Below are 25,349 nucleotides of genomic sequence, written 5' to 3' on the forward strand. Positions count from 1 at the left end.
TTTGCAATGTTTTGCAATTCCATCCCACATTCATGCCACCCAGTGATTGATTGGTCTGGCACCTGGGTAAAGGTCTGTCTATTAGCTCGGTTCGCAAAGCCTTTGAAATATTAATGAGGATCATATTATTGAGCCCAGGACTTCAGAAATCACTTTGTGGGGTTGCTTTCCTTCTCTGCAATTTTCTCAGTATTTTCTGGTTCCCTGCATTTTCTGAACCTTTGGATAGAAACATTGGGCTTTAGTTTCCCCGTGCTTTGTCACACACTCCCCTCGACTGTGCCCAAGTCCAAGGCCAAGCTTTGGGAGCAAGGGGACAGAAAATACTCATGGGGGTTCACCTTGCCCTCTTGAGCTTCAAATTGGAGAGGAAATTTCCCTTTCCTCAGAGTTTTAGGTACTTATGGCTGCTGTTGTGACTTCCATTACTGTAATGGGACTGCTTAGGAGTTGGGATGAAAGCATAAAGAAAAAGAAAAAGAAAGGAGAGGAAAAGATGGGGGCATTTTCCCCACTCTCTTAGTATTAGAAGACCCCTTCCCTCCTATAGCCTGAACAAGAGGGCTTCTGCTGGAGCTCCCAGTCTGTGCCAATGCCTGTGTCCTTGTGAGTCTGCCTTGTGTAGGGGCAGGAGGTGGGATACCATAAGAAAATGACAATGGCGACTTCACTGCCAGTTGAGTGGTTTTCTGAATCTAGTCTTTTCCCCCAATGTGCCTGCTAGTTTTTACTTTTCAGATTCTTCAAATAATTGCTCCTCATATTCTGTCCAGGTTTTATTGCTACATCCAGTGGGAGACACAGGGTGGGGGTGTGCTTACCCATCCTACCCCGAGCTGAAACTGAGATTCTTTATTTGTTAAATGAAATTTGTGCATGGGGAACCTGAAGTTTAAACAAAATGTGTAACTGATCCTTGCTTTTTTTTGAAGCCGGCTGACTCTGAGGAAAAGGCTAATTGTATGAGAATGCCTAGGGGAAGGCATGTGAGCTGCCACCCCAGAGACTCTCTAGTACCGGTCACACTTGAACAGAGACCTAAGAACCATGATGATCTAAGGGTCTCCCAGAAAGGTAGTGGCTGATGCTCACAAACCCTTAGCTGTGGCCGGATTCATGTTCTGTCCAGGCACTATTTTATGCCTCCTCCTCCCCTAACAACTGGCACAAATTCCCTTCTTTTGCTAGAAAGGAATAAACAATTTTTTTCAATCATCGTTTCCTGCCCACTAACAGATGCTTTTAATTATCACAAAATTGCAACAAAATTTCAAAATAAATATATTTTGCTTATTTTGAGATTGTTCCTCCAAGAAGTTTAGGCATCCCCAACATCAACACATCAACCTATGCTCAGTGTATCGTTTAGTTTGAGTCAAGAACTCACAACCTTATTCTTTCTTATGGGCACAACCATAATGTAGAGGATCAGTCGTTAGCCATCTCTCCCAACAGAAATTACTGGTTCTTAACCTTTTCAGGAGCTTACTAAATGTAGGAATCTGCAGGTGGGAATATTAAAACTTTATAAAAATATCACAAACACTCTACCAATTAGCTATCACAATAAAGAAACTGATCATTTCAATCACTCATCATACTGTTTCATCCCTGAAGAACTGTGGTACTGAAAACTCAGAGGAACAGATCATTAGAAGCCTTCTTTGGCTTATTTTATATTTGTTTTTACAAAAAAAGAAAAAAGATGCTCGTGTAAAACTTGCTTGTATAACTGGTGGTCATACTGTTCTTAGTTTGACAGTTTCTGCGTGGGCTATGTGAGGTCATTCAAGGGTGTGCAGGAAACTGCCTGTGAAGAAGAAATCTGTTATTCCAAATTTCAAGACAAAGCAATCTTTTGCAGAAGGCAGTATTGATGGCTCTCTTTTCTAGTTCATGGGTGGGTCTGCTTTTTTTCTATAATTTTTTAATGCAACCAGTTTTGTTTAGGGTTTATGGTCTTGAATTAATATATTTCTACTAGAGGCCTGTGCCCTCTCGCAATCCGGGACCCCTCTGAGGATGTTAGAGAGCCGGTTTGGCCTGATCCTTGCAGGCCAGGCTGAGGGACCCCACTGGTGCACAAATCCGTGCAGGATCAGGGCCGGAAAGGGACCATGGGAGGGCTCCAGGGCGTATCCTGCCCATCTCACCCAGCCCCAATTGGCCCAGCCCCAGCAGCAAGCTAACCTACCAGTAGGAGCATCTGCCCCCTGGTGGTCAGTGAGCATCAGAGCGACTGGTCGAACGGTCAAATGGTCAGACACTTAGCATATTAGGTTTTTATTATATAGCATTATGTGCATAAATGTAGGCTGGGAGTCAAAAGAATACTTTAAAAGATTGCTTTCTTTTTCATGTTACCTTTTAATAGTAAATTCTTAGAATTCATTTTCTTTCGTTTGAAATAATTTTCTTTTTTTGAGAAACACATTTAATGCTGATATCATAAATTACAAAAATATCTGAAGGCCTCATGGTTCTACTTCTTGCATTCTTTTAGAGCCAAGTCCATTATCTCTATGCACTGGCTTGGACTGACTCAGTGATCACTTTTTACCCTTTGGGAAACAGAATCTCAGATGTCTGCAAAATAGCCCCATACAACACAAATTAGTAGAATCTTTTGCTGTCCTTAATTTTTGGAAAATTTCCTATGTAATCAAAACATTTGCCCCTCATTAGAAGAAGCCAGCTCACTTTTCAATGCATATTTCCTGGAGAAAGTGCCAAATAAAGCCTTCACAAACAAAAGATGAGGGGGGGGGGGCGGTGTCCCTTTCCTCAGAAATCTGGGACCCAGTCTTCCTTGAGATGCTGGTTCATGCTGGGAGAGTGGCTCCCTGTATGAGTGGAATAGGGGGCAGGATCAGGGACTGGAAATGAGTCCATCTCTGCAGGGGCTCATGAACATGGCGGCTTTTGGGTGGTAACTCATTGTATATGCTGCATTTGACATTTGAGCTCAGGCCTGCTGGGGACAGACAGACCAGCCCCAAATTACAGTACCTTTAGCCACCTTCTGCTTAAGCTGCCCCTTTGCCACCTGAAGAAGAAGTAGAGGCACAGACAGGACTGCAAATCCCCTACCTTCCAGGAGTGATGGGGGTAGCATTGCTCTGGCCATTTGGTATTTGGAGCACATGGACAATAGTGTACCTGTGTTTAGAAAATTATTTGGGATAAAATTGTTAACAACGGAGTTAGAGTATTGGACCTCAGTTCTTGAGTGTGGCTAAGAAAGAATTCGAAGCCAAGAACTCAAACATAAGAAATGTATGTAGGAAGTCACAGAGGTAGTAGAAGTGAGCCAGGGGGGCTACATGGACTCAGGAAACAAGTTACAGAGCAAAAGAAGGACCCTTGGAGCTTAGGAAGAAGAAAGCAAAGATAAGGCCCCTGAGGGAAGAAGAGGGGGAAAGGTGGGGGTGTGCTCCATAGCACTCCCCTGAAGAAGGAAAGAAGTGTGGGCGAGAGAGAGAGAGAGAGAGAGAGAGAGAGAGAGAGAGAGAGAGCGAGCGCGCGCACTGGGGTCCTTTATCTTAAGAATTTTGATCTTCCAAAGGTGGGGATTTTAGGGGAGATCTCAGGGGAGGATCTCAATTGAATATTCATCAGATTTCCATGTGTGACTCTTCACAGTCGTGGTCTTTACTGATTGGTTGGTGCTAGGGGAGGAGGTCATTAGTCATTACATCTGGTTTTGATATCAGCCATGGCATCCCTTTATCTGATTTTGCTGCTTGTTTTGGGCCTGGAACTGAAACACAACTGAAATCTAGATGTTATCTCTAGTTTGACCAAAACTCTGTCTCTGTGGTCAGTAGACCCAAGGCTTTGTTCCTAAGATTATTTGATGCTGACCAGAACCTCATTATCCTGAGGGCTTAATGCTTGAGGAAGTGGTTGTGCAAGGTTTTATATGGGAGTCTTATGAGGCTAATCTCTAGCCCCCTTGTTTCTCCTGTAAAGGGGTCTAAACAGAATGACTAGTGATATGAAGGGTCAGGGGGTCTAAGCCACATGACCAGCGACATTCTAGGGGAGGAAAGGTTATATCCTGTGATTAAGGTCCTAGACTATTAATACTTGTTTTTACAGTTTTGACCATTGCTAGGCACCTGAGATTTTCTGCCCTGGTGATATTCTGTACCTGGCCTATTTTTCCTGTTCTGTTCATGCCTGTCAAACTGCCTACTCTAACAAAATCATAAAGATAAAGTTTTTAAAAGAGAAGTATTTTTTTTGTCTTGTTCTATTAAACACAGGCCATTGATGTTTTAAGATGCTCAGAAAACTTTGTTTGTGGGATTTTTTTGAAGGACAAATATTGATGTGTGTGCTAAGAATTAAGACAAATGATAATTGAAAGAGATGATAAAAGCTAGTGGTTTCCTTGGGGGAAATAATCACAAATTACTGTCAGACTGATTCCAATAAGAACATTATGTGAAATGTTTTTTAAACAGCTCAACCAAAGCAGTAAGGCAGAAACTTCCGAGGGCATCTCTTTGCTGTGTGTTTCCATTATATTCCCAGCTGAGGTCTTCCAACTTAAGTTATTCACTGTTCCAGCTACAGTGTCGTGGCCAGCACTCAGTTGGAAATGAGAAATATCAGATTGCAAGAAGGATACTATTTGTGAATCCTTGCGGCAACTCCATAGGTTCACCATATTGGTTCACCATAGGATGCTGTGCAGGAGAACTTCCATTGACCCCTCAAGGTCCACTCTGTTACCCTGCTCTTCCTGTTCTGCACCCTGGAGACTGACCCATGTAGACCAACTCCAGCCTTCCTCTTCTCTGCCTTCCTGTTGGGTTTGACAGTTGGGGTGGGTATGTAATAGGATTGGATGTGATAGGATTGGCTATGTTCCTCTATTTTCCTCTATTAAGTGCCTTCTCCATATAGTTTCCCTCTCTGGGTTCCCAAAATTCCTCCCCCTCCTTGCTCTTACGGTTTATAAGGGCTCTCTGTTGCTACCTGCCACAAATATTATTGCATTGTTCCTTCTTGGTGTCCTTAAATCCTGCCTGCACCTTTGTAAAGAGTCTATTAAGTTCTTCTCAATTAACCTGTCTCTTTTGCCTTATTCCAAAAAGGAAACACTCTCTTCTAGACCACCCTGCCTCCAAATTATAATCAAATAGAGCAGGGGGTCGGAAAACGACAGCCTTGTGGGCCAAGTCCAGCCTGCTGCCCGTTTCTGTAAATGGAGTTTTTTGGAAACAGCCATGAGCACTTGTTGACTTACTAAGGCTGCTTTTGAGCTACATCCGGAGATGAGGAGTTGCAACAGAAACTGTACGGCCTGCAAAGTCTAAACCCTGATTTAGAGGAAAACCATAATGGGTGAACTTTATCATTTTCATCAAGAGGCTCCGGGGCCAAGGGGCACCTGGGAGCAGGCCCGCAGCAATGCCATGGGAATCTTTAAACCCCAGGCCTCACCGGGCTGGCCCCAGGGCGTTGGGCTGCTGTGCGGACAGCAGTGGCAACCTGGGAAGTCACTCTTTGTCATTTTATGCAAAAAGAATGTGACCAAGCAAAACTAGGAGGCATTTGTATTTAAACGTGCTTATCATTTATGATTTCATAATTAAATAATTTCCTGCAAAGAATAGCTCTCCCAAGTGTTTCAGCATTCCCCTATCAAAGTCATTTTGTACATATTCACCTCCCACACCAGACTGTGAGCATCTCCTGGGGGGAGTTGAGATTTTATTCACATCAGTGTTGGCCAGTGACTGACGTGCTTTGACCAAATGATAATCAACATCTAATTCAGAAAAAGGAAAAGGAGACATGGGGGGTGGGGGTGGAATTTCCTGGCCCATTCCCTATATCCCAATAAAAACAAATTCATAAGAAAAAAAAATAGGTGGGATAGAAGACATTAACTAGGAAGATATATGAGCTAATGTTCTCAGACTTTCTCTGAACAAGCACAGCTATAAGAAAATGCTGTTTTCCAAGAAAAGGTGCCCCTCAGGGCAAACTGAGTACATAGTTTGCAGGGCCTAGTGCAAAATGAAAATGCAGGCCCCTTGTTCAAAAATTAAGAATTTCAAGAGGGTGTCAGCAGCGCTTGAAGCCAAGCATGAGCCTCTAAGACTAGGCAGGTTGCATGCCCACGACACCGGCTTTGCCTTAAGGATTCCTGAGAAAGAGTCAGCCAGTGGGAAATCGGTGAAGGCCCTTTAAGGACTGCAGGGTGCTCAGCCACTATGAGGCAGAGCAGACCTGTCTGGACAGTAACACTGTGGACCCCAGGGACTCCATGCAATGAGTCAGCAATGCCTAACCTGGAACAAGCCTTTATCACTTACAAAGAATTTGCATTTATCTCAGACCCTCATTCCAGAGTGTACTCCTCTTCCCCAAGCCCACACACCTGCCTTCACCCTGACTAACCTGCTTGCTCCCCCACGTCTTGCTTTTAGTTTAACCCCAACCTAGATGGCTAGGAGCAACAAACCACATCTACACTAAAGCATCTCAGGCCTAACCTGTTTAGATGTTTCTTTTTTGGATGATAGGCAGTTCCTGCCATAATACCTGTTTAGCCTGTTCAGGCTGCCATAACAAAATGCCACAGTCTGGGTGGTTTTATGTACAACAGAAATGTATTGCTCACAGTTCTGGAGGCTGGCAGCCCAAGACCAGCGTGCCACCACGGTTCAGTTCAGGGCTGTACTGCCTACTTCTGGCTGTGTCCTCACATGGTGGAAGCAGCTGGGAGCGCTATAGGGCCTCTTTTATAAGAGCACTAATCCCATTCATGAGGGCCCCACCCTCATGACCTAACCACATCCCACAGGCCCCAACGCATCGAGCATTAGGATTTCAACTGATGAATTGGGGAGCGGGGGGGGGGGGGGGGGAAGGCACAAACATTCAGACCATAACAATACCTAACTGGAGAACAATGCATATACATGGATGGTCTCTTTATCTTGTCCCCAGAACCCTCCCTGCCTCCTTCCTCATCATAAAAGGGATTTGAGGGGACCATCCCAAGCGTTCTGCCCTCTGTGCCAAGACACCCAAGGTCTTTCCTGTCACTAGACATGCACCCTGCCAACAGCTGAGCCTCTCCAGCCCTCCACCCTTTCCTGAACACCGTATTCACCCCTTGGAAGTGAGCCTCCAGGAAGTTTCCAGGTGTTAAGAACCATAGGAGGTGAACTTGGAACTCTAGCAAGGACTCATGACTGTCGCTTCCTGTTGACTGGAGGGGTCCCCATTTTTGTTTCTTCTAGACCATTGCCTTCCCCCAGCCCTTCATCTACCCCACCATGCTACAAAAGGGATCTTAGGGTTCATTTCTAGCCACTCTGCTCCAGGAGCTCCACCTGTTCTCTGCTAAAAGGTGGGGGCCGCCTCACAGTGTTAGAAGGCAACCCTTTCAGCCCTGCTGGTGACCCCTCCTCGCCCACATGTCCAAGGTCCCAGAGGCCAGGAGGTCTGGAACACTGGGTGGCGCCACCGAGCCTCCCTGCTGCCCCCCCTCTGTCTCCCTGTGCAGGGGAAGGTGCCAAAATGCAAGATTTCAGGCATTATGGTGCTGAGACAACAAAACTTGCCCATAGGGAGGCACATATCTCGGAAGCACTAAGCTTTGGAAACCAGGGGAGTGTTTCTTCTGAATGGGATCAGCCTGGGTAATGCAAAGCTGCCGCTGAGAGAGCCCAATGGGGTCAAGGGGAGTTTGCTTTGATCAGAAGAGTCAGCGTCCCAGGGGGATGGCTTTGCAATCTCTGCTCAGCCTGCTAGCTAGGCTTTCTCAGGCCTCATTTGTCTCCCTGGGACTGATGTGGTCTCACCGACAGCAGCTCTCAACCAGCTCCCTGCCCCCTGCGTGCAGGCGGGCTTGCTCTGCAGGCCGCTGGTTTTGGTTTTACGTGAAGGATGAGCAGCCTTGTGCCTCCTCTCATACTCTAATTCTTTCCCGCCCACCCCCAAACTCCTCCTCCTTACACACTGACCTCTGTTTTCTCTCTCGCAGGGTTCCAGATGGCACATAGACCTGCAGCCTTGGGCAGGCCCTGCTCAGTCCCTGGATGAAGAAGCCTCGAGGTTCCTGAGATATATCAGCACCACCCAGGTTGTGTTTCATGCGCAAGGGGGTTTGGAGATGATGCAAAAGATACTGATTGCCCCTTTTGAGGAAGGATTTGTCGGTGAGGGGTGGGGAGGTTTCCAACGACTCCTGATGGGGACTTGAGAGGGACATGGTTTCTGGGGCGTCGCTGCTTGCGTGTATCCACTCTCTTAGAGGTAGATAAGGGTGCCTTCTGTGCCCGTCAGCATCCTCTCCCTTCCAGGAGCATTGCCGTCCTGACACATTTTCATGATTCATCCTGATGTGTTGTAAGGATCCACTTTAGAAAATGGCTTTGGAAAACCACTTGAAGAGACAGATGTGCGCCCGTGAGTAGGCAGTCGAGTCTGTCACAAGACAAAACCCTCATCCGGAGGAGGTCCAAGCTTCGTCTTCTATCTGGGGGAATCCGCCTGCTTGCTTTTCTGCCACAGACGCTGGGCAGACAGGGATGTGCCAGGCCAGAGAGCAGAGCGACTCCCACAGGCAGTCCAAGGAGAAGCTTATGAATCCAGAGGCTTTCTGTTCTCCGGGGCCCTTTGAATCATTACCGAGCACTGGCCTGTGTTCGTGACTTAACACGTTGTGGCAGCTCCCGCCCAGCTCGGCAGGCTGAGTCGGTGCCCCGAGCAGGCAGAGAGATCGTCCATTAAGGAGAGTCTGTGATTCTTGACACATTAATCAGGAGGTTCCATTCTCCAGTAGCCTGATCCCGGGGAGAGAGGCAGAAGAGGAAATGGAGGCCAGAGGGGAAACGTCGCCCTGAATTGAGAGGTGCTAGTAAATTAACAACTCAGGCTGTCTGAGAGGCGCAGGCCCACTCCGCAAGCCTCACTGGCTGCTGGGGTGGCACTGAGGACCCCTGTTCTTTGATGTCCCTTCAACCCATTGGCTCTTGGCATTCCACTCCTCTTCCCAGACCTCATGGCAGCAAAGCCCATTTTTCATCCGCGGGAGAGAATGTACTCCTAGATCCGTAGAAGGCTAATTTAGAGGTAGAAGAAAGTCTTATTTCTCATAGCATGCAGTCAATCAGGGATTTTAATATTTGTCACCTAGACATGGAAGTAAAAGCGTGCTGAATTAATCATGAGGAAGGGGATGATAAATTGGTCCCTGTGCTTTACATAGTTTTTATCTTATTCTGCTGCTACAGATGAATTTGGTGGCCTCACACAGACTTAATTAAAATACTGAAATTGTAATTTTATGGTTTGGTTTTACGTGAAGAATAAGAAGCTGGACTTCTTTACTGTGACTTTTAAGAAGCCCTTAAAGGGCCCCGAGAAAAGGGAGAGATGTGAAACTTATGAGTTGAATTTGGGAACGATGGGCTCCACCCCCCCCAAAAAATGGACCAAGTGAAAGCCTCTACATTCCATTTCGTACGTCCTGCAGGTTAATGTTCTGTAACTTCTAAAAGACGTATTTACTTAGAAGAGGCTCTTGAGGCATGAAAGGGTCATCTCAAGCCTCTCTTGGATCTTTCCCATGACTTACAGGCTGAGAGGAGAAAAATTCTAAAAGAATAAAATAAAAGCATGCTACTGTGTGCTCTGAGGTTGTGACCCTGAGCAATTTATTTTGCTTCTCTGTGTCTCTCACTGTTCTGATCTTGAAAAGGAAGAGTACTAAATTGTTTCTAAGGTCCCGCTCAGTCCTGTGACCTTGTACTGTGCTGAGAGTAGTGTAGGATTGTGTGTTTTTGGGATTTTTCTTTTGAGCACCTACTATTGTGCCAGGAACTGTCCTAGGCCCTGGGGATATAACACGAGCCTCAAGAGGCTAGCAGACTAGTTGGCAAGGCAGAGAAATGGACATACAATGCTTATTCAGCTTGGTGAGTACAATAATAGAATTTTGGTTGATGAAGCTCATTAGGAGGATTTTTGTCCTCCAGAAAGAATAAGATAAAGTTCCAGACCTCAGAATGGTTTTGTGATCAGGAGTCACTTTATCCAGATGAAAGCCTGTGCTTTTATGTACTTCCAGGTCATTTGGAGCTCAGCAGGTGGGAGCTCATCAGAGATGACACTAATTCATGCTTAAATAGAATCTTTTGCTCTCCAGAGCTCTCTCCCCCTTTCTATGCAATGCAGAGCTTTCTGGGTGCTTTTGGGGCTATGCTTCATTTAGGATTCATTTTGAAAATGAAAATTTATAAAACTGGCAGAATATTAGAGTCACTCGTACCTAAAATTTCCAGTTAGCAGAAGTGAGTCATAATGGGCAAGAAAAAGAAATTAAACCTCTGAAGGTACTAACGCACATTCCACCCCCATCCTCTCTGCTGCTGTTTAAAATAAAAAAAAATTATTTCCCTCAAATCTGTGTTCAAACTTGTACAGCAAGGCCCAGCATTTGATGTGTTCATCATGGATTTATTCTTTTCTCAGTTCAGTGGATGTTTGTTGAGCTGCGTTGTGGCTGGCACTGTGCTGGACACAGGCTGGGATGCCAAACCTGAATTAGATGCCCGCTCACACTGGTAAGCAGGCAGGGTGCAGGAGAGCTGTGTGTTCTCCAGCAGGGTAAACGGTGGGTGCCGCTTCCCCAGGCTAAGGGAGCTGAGGAACAGGAGCCCTGTGCGTGGTGCAGGGTGGCGCCGGACTCTGAGGAGATGGCGCTCCTGCTCTTGCATTGTGGTGACTCTGGTGGCATGACTGGGGCCCTGCATTTTGAATGCCGCACCTGAGGAATGTGGTGTGTGGGTAGAGTGTAGGGAACATCAAGCTCCAGCTCATCAGGTGGTGTTTTCTAATGTGAAAGACCACGGTTACATCTCTGAGTTTTGCAGTTGATGATACACGAATGGTTAAATCACAAACACAGAGCTCGGTTCTGAGGGAGGGCTCCAGATCTAGCTTTTGATGGCAACCCCCAAACCATATGCCTCCAGGAAGCATGCTGTGCAGCACAGAATTAATCTAAGCAACAGTTGCTGGTTAAAAAAAATAAAATGCGTTTTAAACTCTTATCTATCTATCTATCTGTCTATCTAATCACCCACCCTTCTACCTATTTTTTTGAGAATAACATTAGAACCTAGATTCTGGAGAGATACTTTAGAACTTCATAACAATATGCTTTTATGCTTACTATTACACACAAGCACATGCACACACACACACACACACACACACAAACTGGGATAAAAGCAAGAAAAACACAACCCTTTCCTTGAGATTTTACCTTTCAAAATAGTGGTATTACATAAACACACAGTTGGTCAGTGAAGTGATTCTTGCCAAAAGTCCACAAATTTTAAGGGCTCCCTTCGCCAGGTTCCACTTGTGGATTGGCAGAAAGGCTATTCAAGCTTCTTCAGTACAACAGAAAATAAAAATAAACTATATTCCTTTAAGTTAAATAACTAAAAAGCATTTTAGAAAACATTTTTCTCCCTGGAGTCTATTTTTCTTTGTCTATACCTAATTTGCTTTTATATGGCAAAAATTATAAGGGGAATTAGAAGGGGCGGGGGGAGGAAGAGAGAGAGAGAGAGAGAGAGAGAGAGAGAGAGAGAGAGAGAGAGAGAGAGAAACACATAATTACTGGAGTGGAAGTTTAAGAGTTACTGCCCTCACTTATTTGCTTGCAAGAGGGTTTATGGAAGCCCTGGCCATAAATCTTAACAAGGAAGTTTGAAAAATCAATATTTAATTAATTTTTAGGAGCTGAATTTTACTTTAGTTGTTTTTGAAAGCTAAAGTCTATCAATGAGATGGTTATTAAATGGTTAAAATGGAAGAGCTGTGTTTTATTTTTGAACTAGGAGAGAAAAGGGGAACATTAGCAAAGAGCTTGAAGGGAAAAGAATGCCTTTCCAATAGGGATCTATCTGTGCAAGATGAAGTCTGTGGGAGAAGAAGAAATGCTTAAAGTGTCCTTTTTAATAGAATAAAACTGTACTTCCAATGTTGGCAAAGGAGGAGCAGCTGAACCCCAAAGCCCTGAATCTTGACCCTCAATACTTACCTGACTCTTAGAGGCTTCTGGCTGATTGCCGGTCCTGCCTCTCTGGCTTCGTTAGGGGTGGGGTTGGAGGGGCTGCTGTTTTCAGGTGAAGGCTCTGGCCTAAGAGTAGCCTCTTCTCTTAATTTGCTAAAGCACAGGGGAGGCCAGCTGAACATTTCAACGGGGCGTTACAACGGGTGCAGTAGACCACTGGCATAAGAATCACCTGGCGAACTTGTGAAGATGCATGCATCAGCCGCAAAGATGCTGATTTGACAGATCTGGAGTGGCACCCAGGAATCTGCATTTTGAAGTACCTCCCAGGTCCATCAGAATGTAGGGGGACCACACCTTGAGGAACTTCCCACTGTGGGGAAGGCCAGGCTTAGGCTCTAATGCTGTTAGGAGGGAATTATGAGTAAGAACGATGAGTATCCCTATCCTAATCTGCTACGATGGCCGTTTGCAGGGAGGGGTCCACACAAGGACAGCAGCAGATGGGCATCACCGGGGCACTTTAATAAACATCCCCCAGGAAGCCGCCCTGGAGCCACTGGCTCAGCTCTGAGGACCAGGTGTGCCTTGGGGGCCCACACAACTGCCCTGGCCTAACTAACTGCAGCAGGAGGCAGGGTATGGACAGAGTGCCTGTGGAGGTGCTGATGTTTAAGGCACAGTAAGTTGCCCACTAGTAAAAACAGGCCCAGTGAACACACAGCTCTGACTAATTAGATTAGCAGCTTCTCCATTAGTGGGTGGGTGGAGACTAGCAGGTGGGCAGGCAGAGGCATAGTTTCCATTTATCTGTGAGAGAATAATAGGAATAAATTACACAAAGTAATATGTTGCCATACTCAGTTAATTAATGTATCCTAGTTGCTTGGGAGAAAATTCAATTCCATTTATTATTTTTCCCCCTTTAAACAGTGGTTGTAGACAGAGATACTGGGTTGAGGGAAAATAATATAAATATACTAGAGGCCCGGTGCACAAAATTTATGCACAGGTAGGGTCCCTAGGCCTGGCTGGTGATCAGGGCCAATTGGGGCCTTCCTCCTGGCTGCCAGCAGGGCCTCCTTTCCCCAGCTGCCAGCTGCTGGACAGGGACTTCCTTCATTCCTCACTGCCCCCTGGTAGTCAGTGCATATCATAGCGAGCGATCGAACTCCTGGTCTCCCAGTCGAACTCCTGAGGAGACAATTTGCATATTAGGCATATATATACATATACATATATATATACATACACACACACACACATATATATATATATATATATATATAGAGAGAGAGAGAGAGAGAGAGAGAGAGAGAGAAATATCAAATTAACCATCACTCCACGACAAAGATGGCTGTGCCCATAGTGGTTGGGGTGGGGCAACACAAGCCCAGCATCCGTGCCCTGGCCACGCAGAGGGAGGGGAGGGGCTTCTGGCCAGAGGCCTGGGTGGGGGATGCTGGGCTCGCCTTGCCCCTGGTGACATGAGCCCAATGTCTGTGCCCTGGCTGTGCAGAGGGAGGGGAGGGGCCCCGGCCTCATGGAGGGAGGGGAGGGGCCTTGGGCCATAGGTGGGGGGGCGAGGGAGGTTAGCATCATTGCAGGTCGGGCTAAGGGACCCCTCAATGTGCAAGAATTTTGTGCACCGGGCCTCTAGTGTGTGTGTATGTGTGTGTGTGTGTGTATATATATATATATATATATATATATATGTGTGTGTGTGTGTGTGTGTGTGTGTGTATATATATATATATATGGTTTCACTTGTTAAGCTTCCCTCTAATGTCCAAATCCTAGCAGAAGACTCTGTCATAGTCACCGATAGTGCTAGGGTGATTTTACCAGGCCAGCCCTAGACTACAGCAGTAAGGGAGATGCTGTATTAGTTGAATAGGTGCCACATTATAAACTCCTCTCAGATTAAAATTTTGCAAACAATGGTTAAATTAAAGGATTGGAAAGCCTAGAATATCTCCTTAAGAGGAAAATTGTTTGCTGTGTTGTTTTCCAATGAATCAAAGCACTGAACATCAAAACACCTTTTGCATCTGGAGTGGTCTGCTGTCTGGGATGTGGCGGCGAGAGCCTGAGATTCTCGGGACATCGCGATGACTATGAGAGTTTGAGGGATTAAAGGGAAGTGCTCTTGCTCAGCAAGGTGAACACCTTGGCCAGTCTTGTTTTCTTTGGTTCCAGCAGCCTCTGCCGTGCACACTGTGTCAGCCTCAAACACAAGTCCTTAGAAAGATATTTACTACTTCATGTGCATTTGAAATTAGAGACTTGCTTCTGCTTGATTTAGATGCCAGTTCCCTTTGGTTTTCTTCTCTAATATTGGCAGGTGGGTTAAGAGAAGTGCTTTGGGTAGCTCAGGGAGAGCCTCCTTCCCGGATGGGGCCCTTGCTCTTCTCCCCCAGGAGGAAGCTCATGAAAAGAGTGTGTTACAAAGCGAACTGTCCTCTTAGTGTGGACTAGGATTAATTTTCCATGACCCCTGATCAGCTGTTAGCCTTGGGTAACACATGCTACCTATCTGGACCCTGGTGCCCCCACCTTATCTGCCTGAGATAAGGAATCAATAATCTTGTATCCTCCTGAGACCCAGGCCTGTGGGCGTATCTCACAACTTCTAGTAGGAATGCTGTGGGTAACTGACTGTGTTTTCGGAGCCCTGTTCTCCATGTCCGGAATGTCCTCGTGGTCTCAGCTTCTGCTCATCCTCCAAGGCTGACACAACTCTGTGAAGCCTTTCCTTACCCCTCCTCCCTGCCGTCATTGTTCCTGACTTGCTCTCCCCTGTGTGCTCTGTGCATACAGCTATCGCAGCTCGTAACGTCCCTTCAAACCTGCCTATAGTCTCCACGAGGTTATTCATAACCTCGTACTAGGAATTCCTCTGAACATGTTACAGCAGCCTGTGTTTCCCCAGGGAAGGGCATAGCTAGCAGTGGGGAAGGACAGAACTCTCCCGCTATGGTTTTCAGGGACCAGGGAAGCAGAAAGTGCCTACCTGCCATTTATCATCCAACGCTTTAAATTATTCACATTGATTTCCAATCCCTACAGATTGCATGTGATCACGTGAGTACAGACAGCCTGGCTACAGACTCCAGCTCTGCTAAGCAGCCCTGGTCGGTTTGTCTTGATGACAGGTTTGGCTTAGCTCATCAAATCCGCAACAAGCAGTGCCGTCTCTACTCTTTAGGGTGAGTACATTTTACAGCAGAAGAGAACAAAAACACTTGTGCAGGCGGCCGAGGTCTTTCCAGCGACACGTAGTTATGCATGGGTGCCGTGGGTGGCAGGTGCTCTGCTTTGCCTCCTGCCATCGTCCAGACTCTCTGTCTGTGATGTAACTGTGGGTCCTTGCAGTTCACCCGAATTGGTCAGGGCCACTTTCTCATTCTGCAGGGAGTGAGTTGGCAACTTCAGTTTTCAGCATAATGATGATCCTCTTGGTGAAGTCAATGATGTCCAGCGAGAATTAGGGCATCCTTATTGTAAAGAGAGAGAAAAATATTAAGAGTGCACCTAGCGAAAAGGAAGAACAGTGAGGCTGTGAGACGTTTTAGGCACAGTATGATGAGTGGCCCAAGGCAAATGGCCACGATTGGACTTGGATGTTTTGCACCCATGGTAAATCTGGGCATCTTTTTCCATTAAAAAAGAAAGAAAGAAAAGGAACTTCGTATGAAACCACAGATTTTGTCAAAACTGTGGGAAATATTGATATTCAGTTACTCAGGCTGAAAATGACCTAAATGCACAAATTGATTTAGAGAGCTTTTTGTAAAAGGGTGAACATAAAGCAATGAAACTATTTCACCAAGTACACCAGTACTCATTAAACAGTCCTGAACTTACAAATGGTATATGCCCAGAAAAGGCAGGAGAGAGTTATTTTTGTTTGGAGCACCCTGTCCATAGACTCTTTGTGGAAGCCATGCAGTTAGGTCCTCAGGCAAGACCCCCGAGGTCCTTCACAGAAGCTCCGGGGACCCCAACAAGTGTCATAGGCTTGTTCCTCACCAATAGGTTTCATCACCGCTAAGATTTATGTTCAGGCCCATGAGTGACAGCTGCGCACCAGTATCCTAGATGGTAAGCGTTAGGGGCAGACATTTGGGTGATGTGGAGGCCTACCCACAGGTGCTGATGCCTGGAGGATGACCACCGCTTGTAAAACTTCACCAAAACGAGAATTCTTAGGTATATTCATCATGGATTTAAAAACAACAACAAATGTTTCAAATAAGAGTTTCAGGATAATAGAAACATTCTTCTGTGGGTTAAATGAAGAGTATCAGTGGAACTTGATAAGAGCAAGCACTCAGTATATACAGGGTGTCCCCCCAAAATGTATACACACTTTGAATACAATGATAAAGGCAGTGTTTATTTAAACGTATTTCCTTTTCATTTGACAGCTATCAGCTGTTAAAGTGTGCATACATTTTTGGGGACACCCTGTATTTGTTACATAAAGGGTTGCTGAGGTAAGGAGACTAAGGAGGGAAGCTGGCTATGCTGTGATTTAAACTTGGAGGCTTGAGGATTAGGAAATAAATTGCTCAGCCAGTTGATTAGAGCTCTTTTGCTGGGAGCCCAGCAGCTCTGCTTCAAGATTGTAGGAAGAATGGGAAGTTGTGACAGGAGAGTTTATTTTATATCATATTAAAAATGTATGAAAGAAGGCCATAAAAATAATTGCATAGTACCACATGCAAATTGGAGATCTCAGCTTGGTCTTATTTTCTTGCTCCAAATTGCTTTTTATATGTTGCTTAATATTTTACATCCCGGAATAATTTTTTTTTTTAATATATTTTATTGATTTTTACAGAGAGGAAGAGAGAGGGATAGAGAGTTAGAAACATCGATGAGAGAGAAACATCGATCAGCTGCCTCCAGCACACCTCCTACTGGGGATGTGCCCGCAACCAAGGTACATGCCCTTGACCGGAATCGAACCTGGGACCTTTCAGTCTGCAGGCCGACGCTCTATCCACTGAGCCAAACCAGTTAGGGCCGGAATAATTTTATTTAAAGCATATAACTGAGTAAAATGAAACTGGAAAAGCTGTTTTTGGAGAGATTTTTTAAATTCCTTCTTGCTTTCCTCATACTTCAGTGCCATGAGATAAGATGGTTCTGCTGTAAGATATCTCTGATTATTACATGGAAAAAGGTAGTTTCTTATTTTCATTTAAATGTTCACTATTCAAAATCAACTTTGTAAAGAGCAGATAAGGACAGTTGAATTCCCCTGGAAATAGAAATGAATAGATTATGAGGGCCAATATTTGACTCAAAACCTGAAGATGCTTAATTGAAAACTGGAAGCTAAAGAAATCATTTCTTATGCCCTAAATAAGGATGCTCTGGATTGTGGATGTATAGATGCTGATCACACTGTTACAGGACTGAGGGTCCAGGCAAGCATCCCCCTTTCTCAGGTGAATCGCTTGCTCGGGGACGGGTAAGTAGCAGCTGACAGCATCTCAATCGGTGCTGAAGGAAGAAAGAAACCCAGGGCAGAGTGGTGCTCCTGAAATGAGGTGCCTGGGTTCCCAGCGTTGGGAGTGTTGGGACAGTTGTGAGATAGGTGGGGAGGGCGGGTGGGTCATATGGCCCCTGCATCCAGGCAGCATGTACTCCCAGCCCCAGGGCCATGGCAGCAGCAACACCGTGCCACTGCTGTGCCAGTCATTTCCATCCTAACGGAGGATGATGGGTGCAGCTGCAACTGAGAGTTACCTTCCTGAGTGAGGAAGGAAGGGATCTGAGGACCTGAGCCTCAGCGGACAAAGGCTGACTGCCCCGCCTCTTGGTCTGTTTCCTACCTTTCCCCCGACCCCAGGAACTGGAGCAGGTATCATCTCCACCTTTCTCTGAAGTTTCTTTACTAGGAACCAAAGCTTTTTATTTTACATAAACGACTTTTTTTTTTTTTTCCCCTGGGAAAGTGTACTCTGTATGAAGGTCAGTTGAAAATTAAAGTCAGATCCTTTTCAGTTTTGAAATGGGTAGAATACACCAATTAAGGCAGGAAAAGCACTGATAAGGAACGTTATGTTATGGAGAAGGGACTGAGAAATGAGAGGCTGTGGGTTCAGATGATAGTATCATCTCCCGTAGAACTTGGGGTGCGTCAGCCCTGCAAGTCCTCCTGTGTGTAGGGTAGAGGGTGATGGTGGGAGCTGGGGGGGGGGGGGGGGGGGGGCGGTTAAGGGAGGTAGCGAGAGTGAACTGAGGAAAATCACCCATTTCATCCTTCATGTGAAAGATTGAATTTCAGGGGTAGGAGTGTGAGTGGAAGTGAAAACTTGAGATGGGATCATCTACAGGCAAATGTTTTTCATCTTTTCTTTAGTTCTTTGGGGGAGGGGGTTGAAGATATTAATTTGGTTTTAAGACAATTCTCAGCATTAGACAGAAGAAGATTTGATAGATGACACACGGTTAAGCAACAAGAGCAATATTTTATACAGAAAATCTGGGCTTCGGTTGCCATGAGCACGTCAAGAGCAATGACTGATCTCCAGAGCCAGACATTTTCATCTTATACTAGTGTAATTAACACAGGAGCTCACAGCATGTACGAACGAGAAATCAGAAAACCGTGGACACAAGGAAACTTCTTAAGTAATTATCACCCCCATGAAATTTTAATATCATAGGTTTATTATGATCTGTATACATACATATATATATATTATCTATAATAATAATAATATGCAAATCGACTGAATGACCAAATAGCAGAATGGCCGTCAGGACAACCTTCTGGATGACCACGCTATGACACGCACTGGTGCCAGGCCAGCCAAGGCAGGTGTGATGCGATTGGTTGGGGGGCTCTGCCATCGCCCCATGATCACCCTGCAGAGAGAGGCCCAGGCCACCCTCTGCACCGTGATCAATCGCGGAGCCCCAGGTGGGTGGGCGGGGCCTCACTCTGCTGGGCGATCCATCCTGGGGCTCCAAAGAGGGAGGCCCAGGCTACCTGGCTGGTGGTGCTGTGGCAGGTGTGTGGGTCCAGCCAGCGATCGCCCCACAGAGGGAGCCCCAGGCCAGCCAAGCAATGGTACCCATGCCTATCGCCCTCAGAGGGAGGCGACCAGTGGCGGGGAAGGGGGGGCATCATTGCACAGATGGCAAGCAGTGGCAGCGGCAGGGGTCGGGGCAGGGCCATCTGCTGACAGCCGGGGAAAGGAAAGTCCAGATAGGCCCTGATCACTGGCCAGGCCTAGGGACCCTACCCAAGGGGTCCCGGATTGTGAGAGGGTTCAGACAGCCTGAGGGACACCCTCCCCTCACCCCCCTGCACAAATTTTGTGCACTAGGCCTCTAGTATTATCCTATCTAATAATAGACAAACATGGTAATTAACCGTACATCCGATACGCTTCCCATTGGCTAATCAGGGCGATATGCAAATTAACTGCTAACCAAGATGGCGGCCGGCAGCCAGGCAGCTGAAGCGAACAGGAGGCTTGCTTGCTCCAGTGATGGAGGAAGCCAAGGTTCCCCGCCTGCTGCCACCCAGCTCTGAGCTGCACTCTAAGCAACTATGTTGCAATTATAGAAGCTAAACAATGCCCAGAAACCTGCTTTCAGACAGCTGGGCCTCAGAGTTGGAGTTGCAACAGTGTTTCAATTATAGAAGCTAAACAAAGCCCAGATACCTGCTTTTAGCAGCTAATGTCTCAGAGCTAGAGCCGAGCCTCAGAGCTAAAGCTGGCTCTCAGCTCCAGTGACAGCCATAGAAGGTAAATAAATCCCAGAATAATAATAAAAAAAAGACAAAAAGGAGAGGTTGGGAGCTTCAGTCACCCACCAGCTTGAAAACGGCCCTCAGCCCCTCACCCAGACTGGCCAGGCACCCCAGTGGGGACCCCCACCCTGAAGGGGGTGTGACCAGCTGCAAACAGCCATCATCCCCTCATCCAGGCTGGCCAAGCACTCAAGTGGGGACCCCCACCCTGATCCGGGACACCCTTCAGGGCAAACCATTTGGCCCCCACCCGTGCACCAGGCCTCTATCCTATATAGTAACAGGGTACTATGCAAACTGACCCTAACAGCAGAAGGACTGGGAATGACTGGTCACTATGACACACACTGACCACCAGGAGGCAGACACTCAATGCAGGAGCTGCCCTCTGGTGGTCAGGGTGCTCTCACATGGGAGGAGCTCTGCTCAGCCACAAGCCAGGCTGATGGCTGCCAGTACAGTGTTGGTGGTGGGAGCCTCTCCTGCCTCCTCAGCAGCGCTAAGGATGTCCGACTGCAGTTTAGGCCTGCTCCCCGCTGGCAAGTGGACATCCCCTGAGGGCTGCCGGGCTGCCAGAGGGATGTCTGATTGCCATCTTAGGCCCAAACCCGCGGGGAGCGGGCCTAAGCCAGCAGGTGGTCATCCCCTGAGGGGTCCCAGACTGCGAGAGGGCACAGGCCGGGCTGAGGGACCCCTCCTCCCCCCTGAGTGCACAAATTTTTGTGCACTGGGCCTCTAGTATAATATATATATATATATCTGTGCTTTATATGTAAAAAGAGGAAGATGTTTTGAGCCCCAAGAATCAATTTTTGCTCTCTTAAGGGTGAGATCATCTCTGTTGAGAATATATGTAAAAAAATGTTGACATTTTTATGCAATGTTATTTAATAAAAATGAATACTTATAAAATATTTTTTATCCACTATTCAGTGTCATTAATGCTTTGGAAAACCTATTTCCTTCCAGTAGTTGGCAGTTTATAGATCTAATTATAATCATTTCAATAATTATGTAATAGATCACCTAATTATCTATATCAAGATAGATAATCATTTGTCCAGATTCTCTGGTTCATGCTGGCATGAAAAATGGACTCCTGAAACTGAAACTCTTGGGGAAAATGCTAATTGTCAGACTTTTTCAACCCTTCTGCCCCCAATGGTGTGGGTTAAAGACTTTCCCTACAGTTGCTCCGATTTTATTTTTGAAGTTTTTTTAACAGCTTTGTTGAGATATAATCCACATACCACACAGTTTACTCATTTAAAATGTACAGTTTAGTGGTTTTGCTCACTATAGTCATTTGTACATTTTTATTCCCCCCCCCCACTCCCCCTTCAAAAAAAGCCTTGTATTCCAGTAGCAGCTGCTCCCAATTTCTTTCCAACCCTCTTCCCGCCCTTTCACCTCATAGTCCTAGGCAACCACTAATGTACTTTCTGTCTCTGTAGAGTTGCCTACTCTGGTCATTTCAAATAAATGGAAGCATAGCATATGTGGCCTTTTGTGACTGGCTTTTTCAGTTTGCATATTTTCTTTTTCTTTACCTTTCTTTTTTTAATTTTCTTTTTTCTTTCTTTATTGATTAAGATATTACATGTGTCTTTATTCCCCCAATGCCCCCCCCCCTCACGTTCATGCCTTCACCCCCCTGGTGTCTGCGTCCATTGGTTATGCTTATATGCATGCATACAAGTCCTTTGGTTGATCTCTTCCCCCTACGCCTACCCTCTTGTATAATATTTTCACATAATGTTGTAACATGTATCAGTAGTTCATTCCTTTTAATTGCCAAATGATAGTCCATTGTATGGATATATTGTATTTTATTTAGCTACTCATCAGTTGATGGACATTTGGATTATTTCTTCTTTTTGGCTATTAGGAATATACTAGTGGCCCGGTGCATAAAATTCATGCGGGGGGGGGGCGGTCCCTCAGCCCAGCCTGCACCCTATCCAATCTGGGACCCCTTGGGACCACTGGCTCCTAACTGCTTACCTGCCTGCCTTCCTGATTGCCCCTAACCACTCTGCATGCCAACCTGCTCACCCCCAAATGCCACCCCTACCCTCCTTCTTGCCCCCAACTGCCCCACCTTGCCAGCCTGATCGCCCCCAACTGCCCTCCCTCCCCTGCCCACTGGCCTGCTCACCCCCACCTGTCCCCCTGCCAGCCTGATCGCCCCTAACTGCCTCTGCCTCGGCCCGCCACCATGGCTTTGTCCAGAAGGTCTCCCCGTCTAATTAGCATATTACCCTTTTATTAGTATAGATTGCTATGAAAATTCATGTGTAAGTTTTAATGTGGACATTTACCTTCATTTCTCTTGGATATATACCATTTTAAAGTCCCACAAGCAATGTATGAGTGTTGCAGTTTCTCCACATCATTGTGGACACATTATTGTTGGTCCGTTTGATTATAGCCTTCAGAAAGGCAGTCACCTCATAGCCACTGTGGCTGTGAAGTGGTATCTCCTTGAAATTTTAATTTGTTTCTCTTTATTGACTAAGATCTTGAGCATCTTTTTATGTATTTATGCTCTGAGTTTTTGATTCCTGGGGATCATAAAGGACACTCACCTTAGTACTCTCAGGAATATTTTTAAAAGAATAACCAAGGACCTAAAACAGTGCCAGGTCCATCCCATCTATCCTTAGGTAGTCATTCTGCCACACCAGATTAGATCATGGAAAACTTAGTGGAGATTACAATATTCTGAACTGTGTGGGTTCAACAAGAGGTTGAAAATAGGAAACAGGATCTCTTGGGTAAAAGGAACGGGAGGTTTCGGGAGAGGAGTGCTGAATCTCTTTCTAGGCCAAAGGATAGAGAGAATTGTAACTGAGCAATATTAGAGGGCCATGGATTCAGTGAAGAAAAGAGCAAGGTAGTGGGAGTGAAGGGAGAGGACAAGGCAAATAAGAGGATAAGAATGTCTAAGTGGAGAATCTCTGCGCTGAAAACTACTTTGTATTTAACGAGAACGGGGTAAATATTACCCAATGAGCTAGTATATTTCAAAATTCTGAAATAATCTGAAATAGTAGAGTCTAAGAGAATGAAGTATTTCTGCCCTGGGTTCAGGTTTGGTCAGTTTATTATAGATACTCTGTGGTATTTTTTGGTACCTTAAATCACATCTAATTATAGTATTATGGGCAGAGAAGCCATAATCACCATTAAAAAAAAAAACTTCTCTCAGTTAATGTTTTCATTCAAATTAATGCTTTAATCAAAGTGATGAACCTTCTTTTTTTTAATATTTTATTGATTTTTCACAGAGAGGAAGGGAGAGAGATAGAGAGTTAGAAACATCGATGAGAGAGAAACATCGATCAGCTGCCTCCTGCACATCTCCTACTGGGGATATGCCCGCAACCCAGGTACATGCCCTTTACCGGAATCGAACCTGGGACCTTTCAGTCCGCAGGCTGAAGCTCTGTCCACTGAGCCAAACCGGTTTCAGCAAAGTGATGAACCTTATATCACTAAATAAGGAATACTTTTGAGTAAATTAAAAAATTTTAAGTATATGAATTTTGCACACAATGTGCCACCTACTGGGTAGTTAAATCTAATTTCTCCTGTTGATATGAATTTTAGGTGAGGTATCTCCTCTGCTTCTTGAGTACTAGACCCAGTGGGACCATGTACATTTGCCTTTTGTTTACAGTGATATTTTCAAGTACACTCTATTTCCAAGAAAACAGCTGCTGTCCTTAAGTCAAACTGCACGCATAGCACTGTGACCATTGGAATGGAGACGAATTACCTCATTAGGAGAATGCACCTCTCCCTAAGGGAACTGATCCTGGGGCTTTTATTTTTGACATGTTCTGAGGAAATCTCTTAAGACAGCTGGGTAATCTTTGCTTCATTGCTACTATGGTTTACATCTTAAAAAACAACAACACTTGATATGCTTCTCCATGTTGAACATGGGACTCTGATCTGTGTTTGTTTAGCAAGTAATTTCCCTCCTTTCCCTTATCCAGAAGCTTCCGGCTATAGTGCTCTTTGTGAAAGAAGGATTATTGAATGTGTACAGTTAGCCACGTGTTAAAATAGGAGAAGGCTTGATGTAACTAAGAAAATTGGCCTTGGAACTATCATTTTGTCAACCCAACACTTTTTGCGTCATTACATGTTTTTGTGTGTTGATTGCCATGCTCCTCTTTTTCTACAGGCTGGGAAGTGATGATACCCAGTTTGAAGTTAGCATGGCCAACAACGGATGTGAAGTGCATCGTTTTGATCCTAGTGTCAAGTCAGCTCATATTCTGGAGAATCAGCGCCTCTGGTATCACCGCTTGTCCATTGACTGGCGGGACCCCCATCCAGCTGTTGCTGCCCTAAAGCCGCATAGCAACACCAGAAAATTGGGGACCATTTTGAATGAATTTGGGCATCACAAGGTGAGAATTTTTTCATTTGATTTCATAATCAGGTAAAGTGAACAAACTCATAAACTGTGTGTATTTTTTTTTTAATACAAGCCAAGAATTGGATAGTTGAAGGTCCAGTTTAAAAAAATTATTTTTGATTTACATTTTACATTCAATATTATTTTGTATTATTTCAGGTATACAGCATTGGGGTTAGACAATTATATTCTTCACAAAGTGTGATCCCACCAATATTTCCAGCACCCCCTCACTTAGCACCATCCATGGTTATTACAATATTATTGACTATATTCCCAATGCTGTCCTGTGTATCCCCATGACTCTTTTGTAACTAGAAGGTCCAGCTTTAACCTTACTCATTATCCGTCATTATTTATAGAGTCAACTCTGTAGACCTAAGGTTTTGACAAATGTAGAAATATTTATATTGATTTTAAAAATTTAGTTGCTGTTGAGTAGGGCTAAGTAAGGTTTTGACTAAGAAACCTACTCCTAGCATAGGCTCCAGCATACCATTTCCGATGGGCAATTGATTTAAAATTTCCAGACAGAGGAAACTATTTATGTCAGCCTCAAATACAAAAAGTAATCAGAGTCAGGTTTCTGTTTGATAACAGATTGCTTGTGTATCATATTTCTCATTGTTATAACAACTTTTTGAGTCTCCAGGCTCTGAAAGGTCAGAAAATATGTGTAGCTTTGATTAAAATGTACTTTGTAAAATTGAATCGACATTACTAGTATGTGTGTTGCAACTGAGAGATACTTAGGTTCAAAGGATGTCAGATCTCTACAAATATTTTATTGTGAATAGATAGCAAAAAAGAGACTCCAACTTTGAACTGTGTTCCTAAAAGCAGAGCTGAGCTAATTGCATTTTGTAGGGAGATACTGGAAAAATTCTCCTGAGTGTAGCTGGCTTCTGTTTGATCACCAGCCTTCTGGGCTTGGCCTATTATTTCCAGCCAGAGATGGCATGTAATTTAGAACATGCCAGAATAGGTATTTTGGAGAAACAGTGTACATGGAGCTCAATTTTAAACTTGAGTTTGCTGCTTGATCTTTAATAAAAGGGCTTTTCCTCTGCATTGTTCTT

General features: G+C 45.1%; 1 protein-coding gene across 1 annotated transcript in view; it reads left to right on the forward strand.

Moving 5' to 3' along the window:
• METTL24 (methyltransferase like 24) overlaps positions 1 to 25,349 on the forward strand; it is an 84,017-nt gene that overhangs the window by 22,309 nt on the left and 36,359 nt on the right. The window contains exons 2-4 of the mRNA XM_036317946.1: positions 8,012 to 8,110; positions 15,128 to 15,267; positions 24,034 to 24,262. Of these exons, the coding sequence (XP_036173839.1) occupies positions 8,012 to 8,110; positions 15,128 to 15,267; positions 24,034 to 24,262 (468 nt within the window). The remainder of the gene's footprint in view (positions 1 to 8,011; positions 8,111 to 15,127; positions 15,268 to 24,033; positions 24,263 to 25,349) is intronic.

Source organism: Myotis myotis, unplaced genomic scaffold (assembly GCF_014108235.1).
Source record: "Myotis myotis isolate mMyoMyo1 unplaced genomic scaffold, mMyoMyo1.p scaffold_m19_p_7, whole genome shotgun sequence".
NCBI classification, from domain to species: domain Eukaryota; kingdom Metazoa; phylum Chordata; class Mammalia; order Chiroptera; family Vespertilionidae; genus Myotis; species Myotis myotis.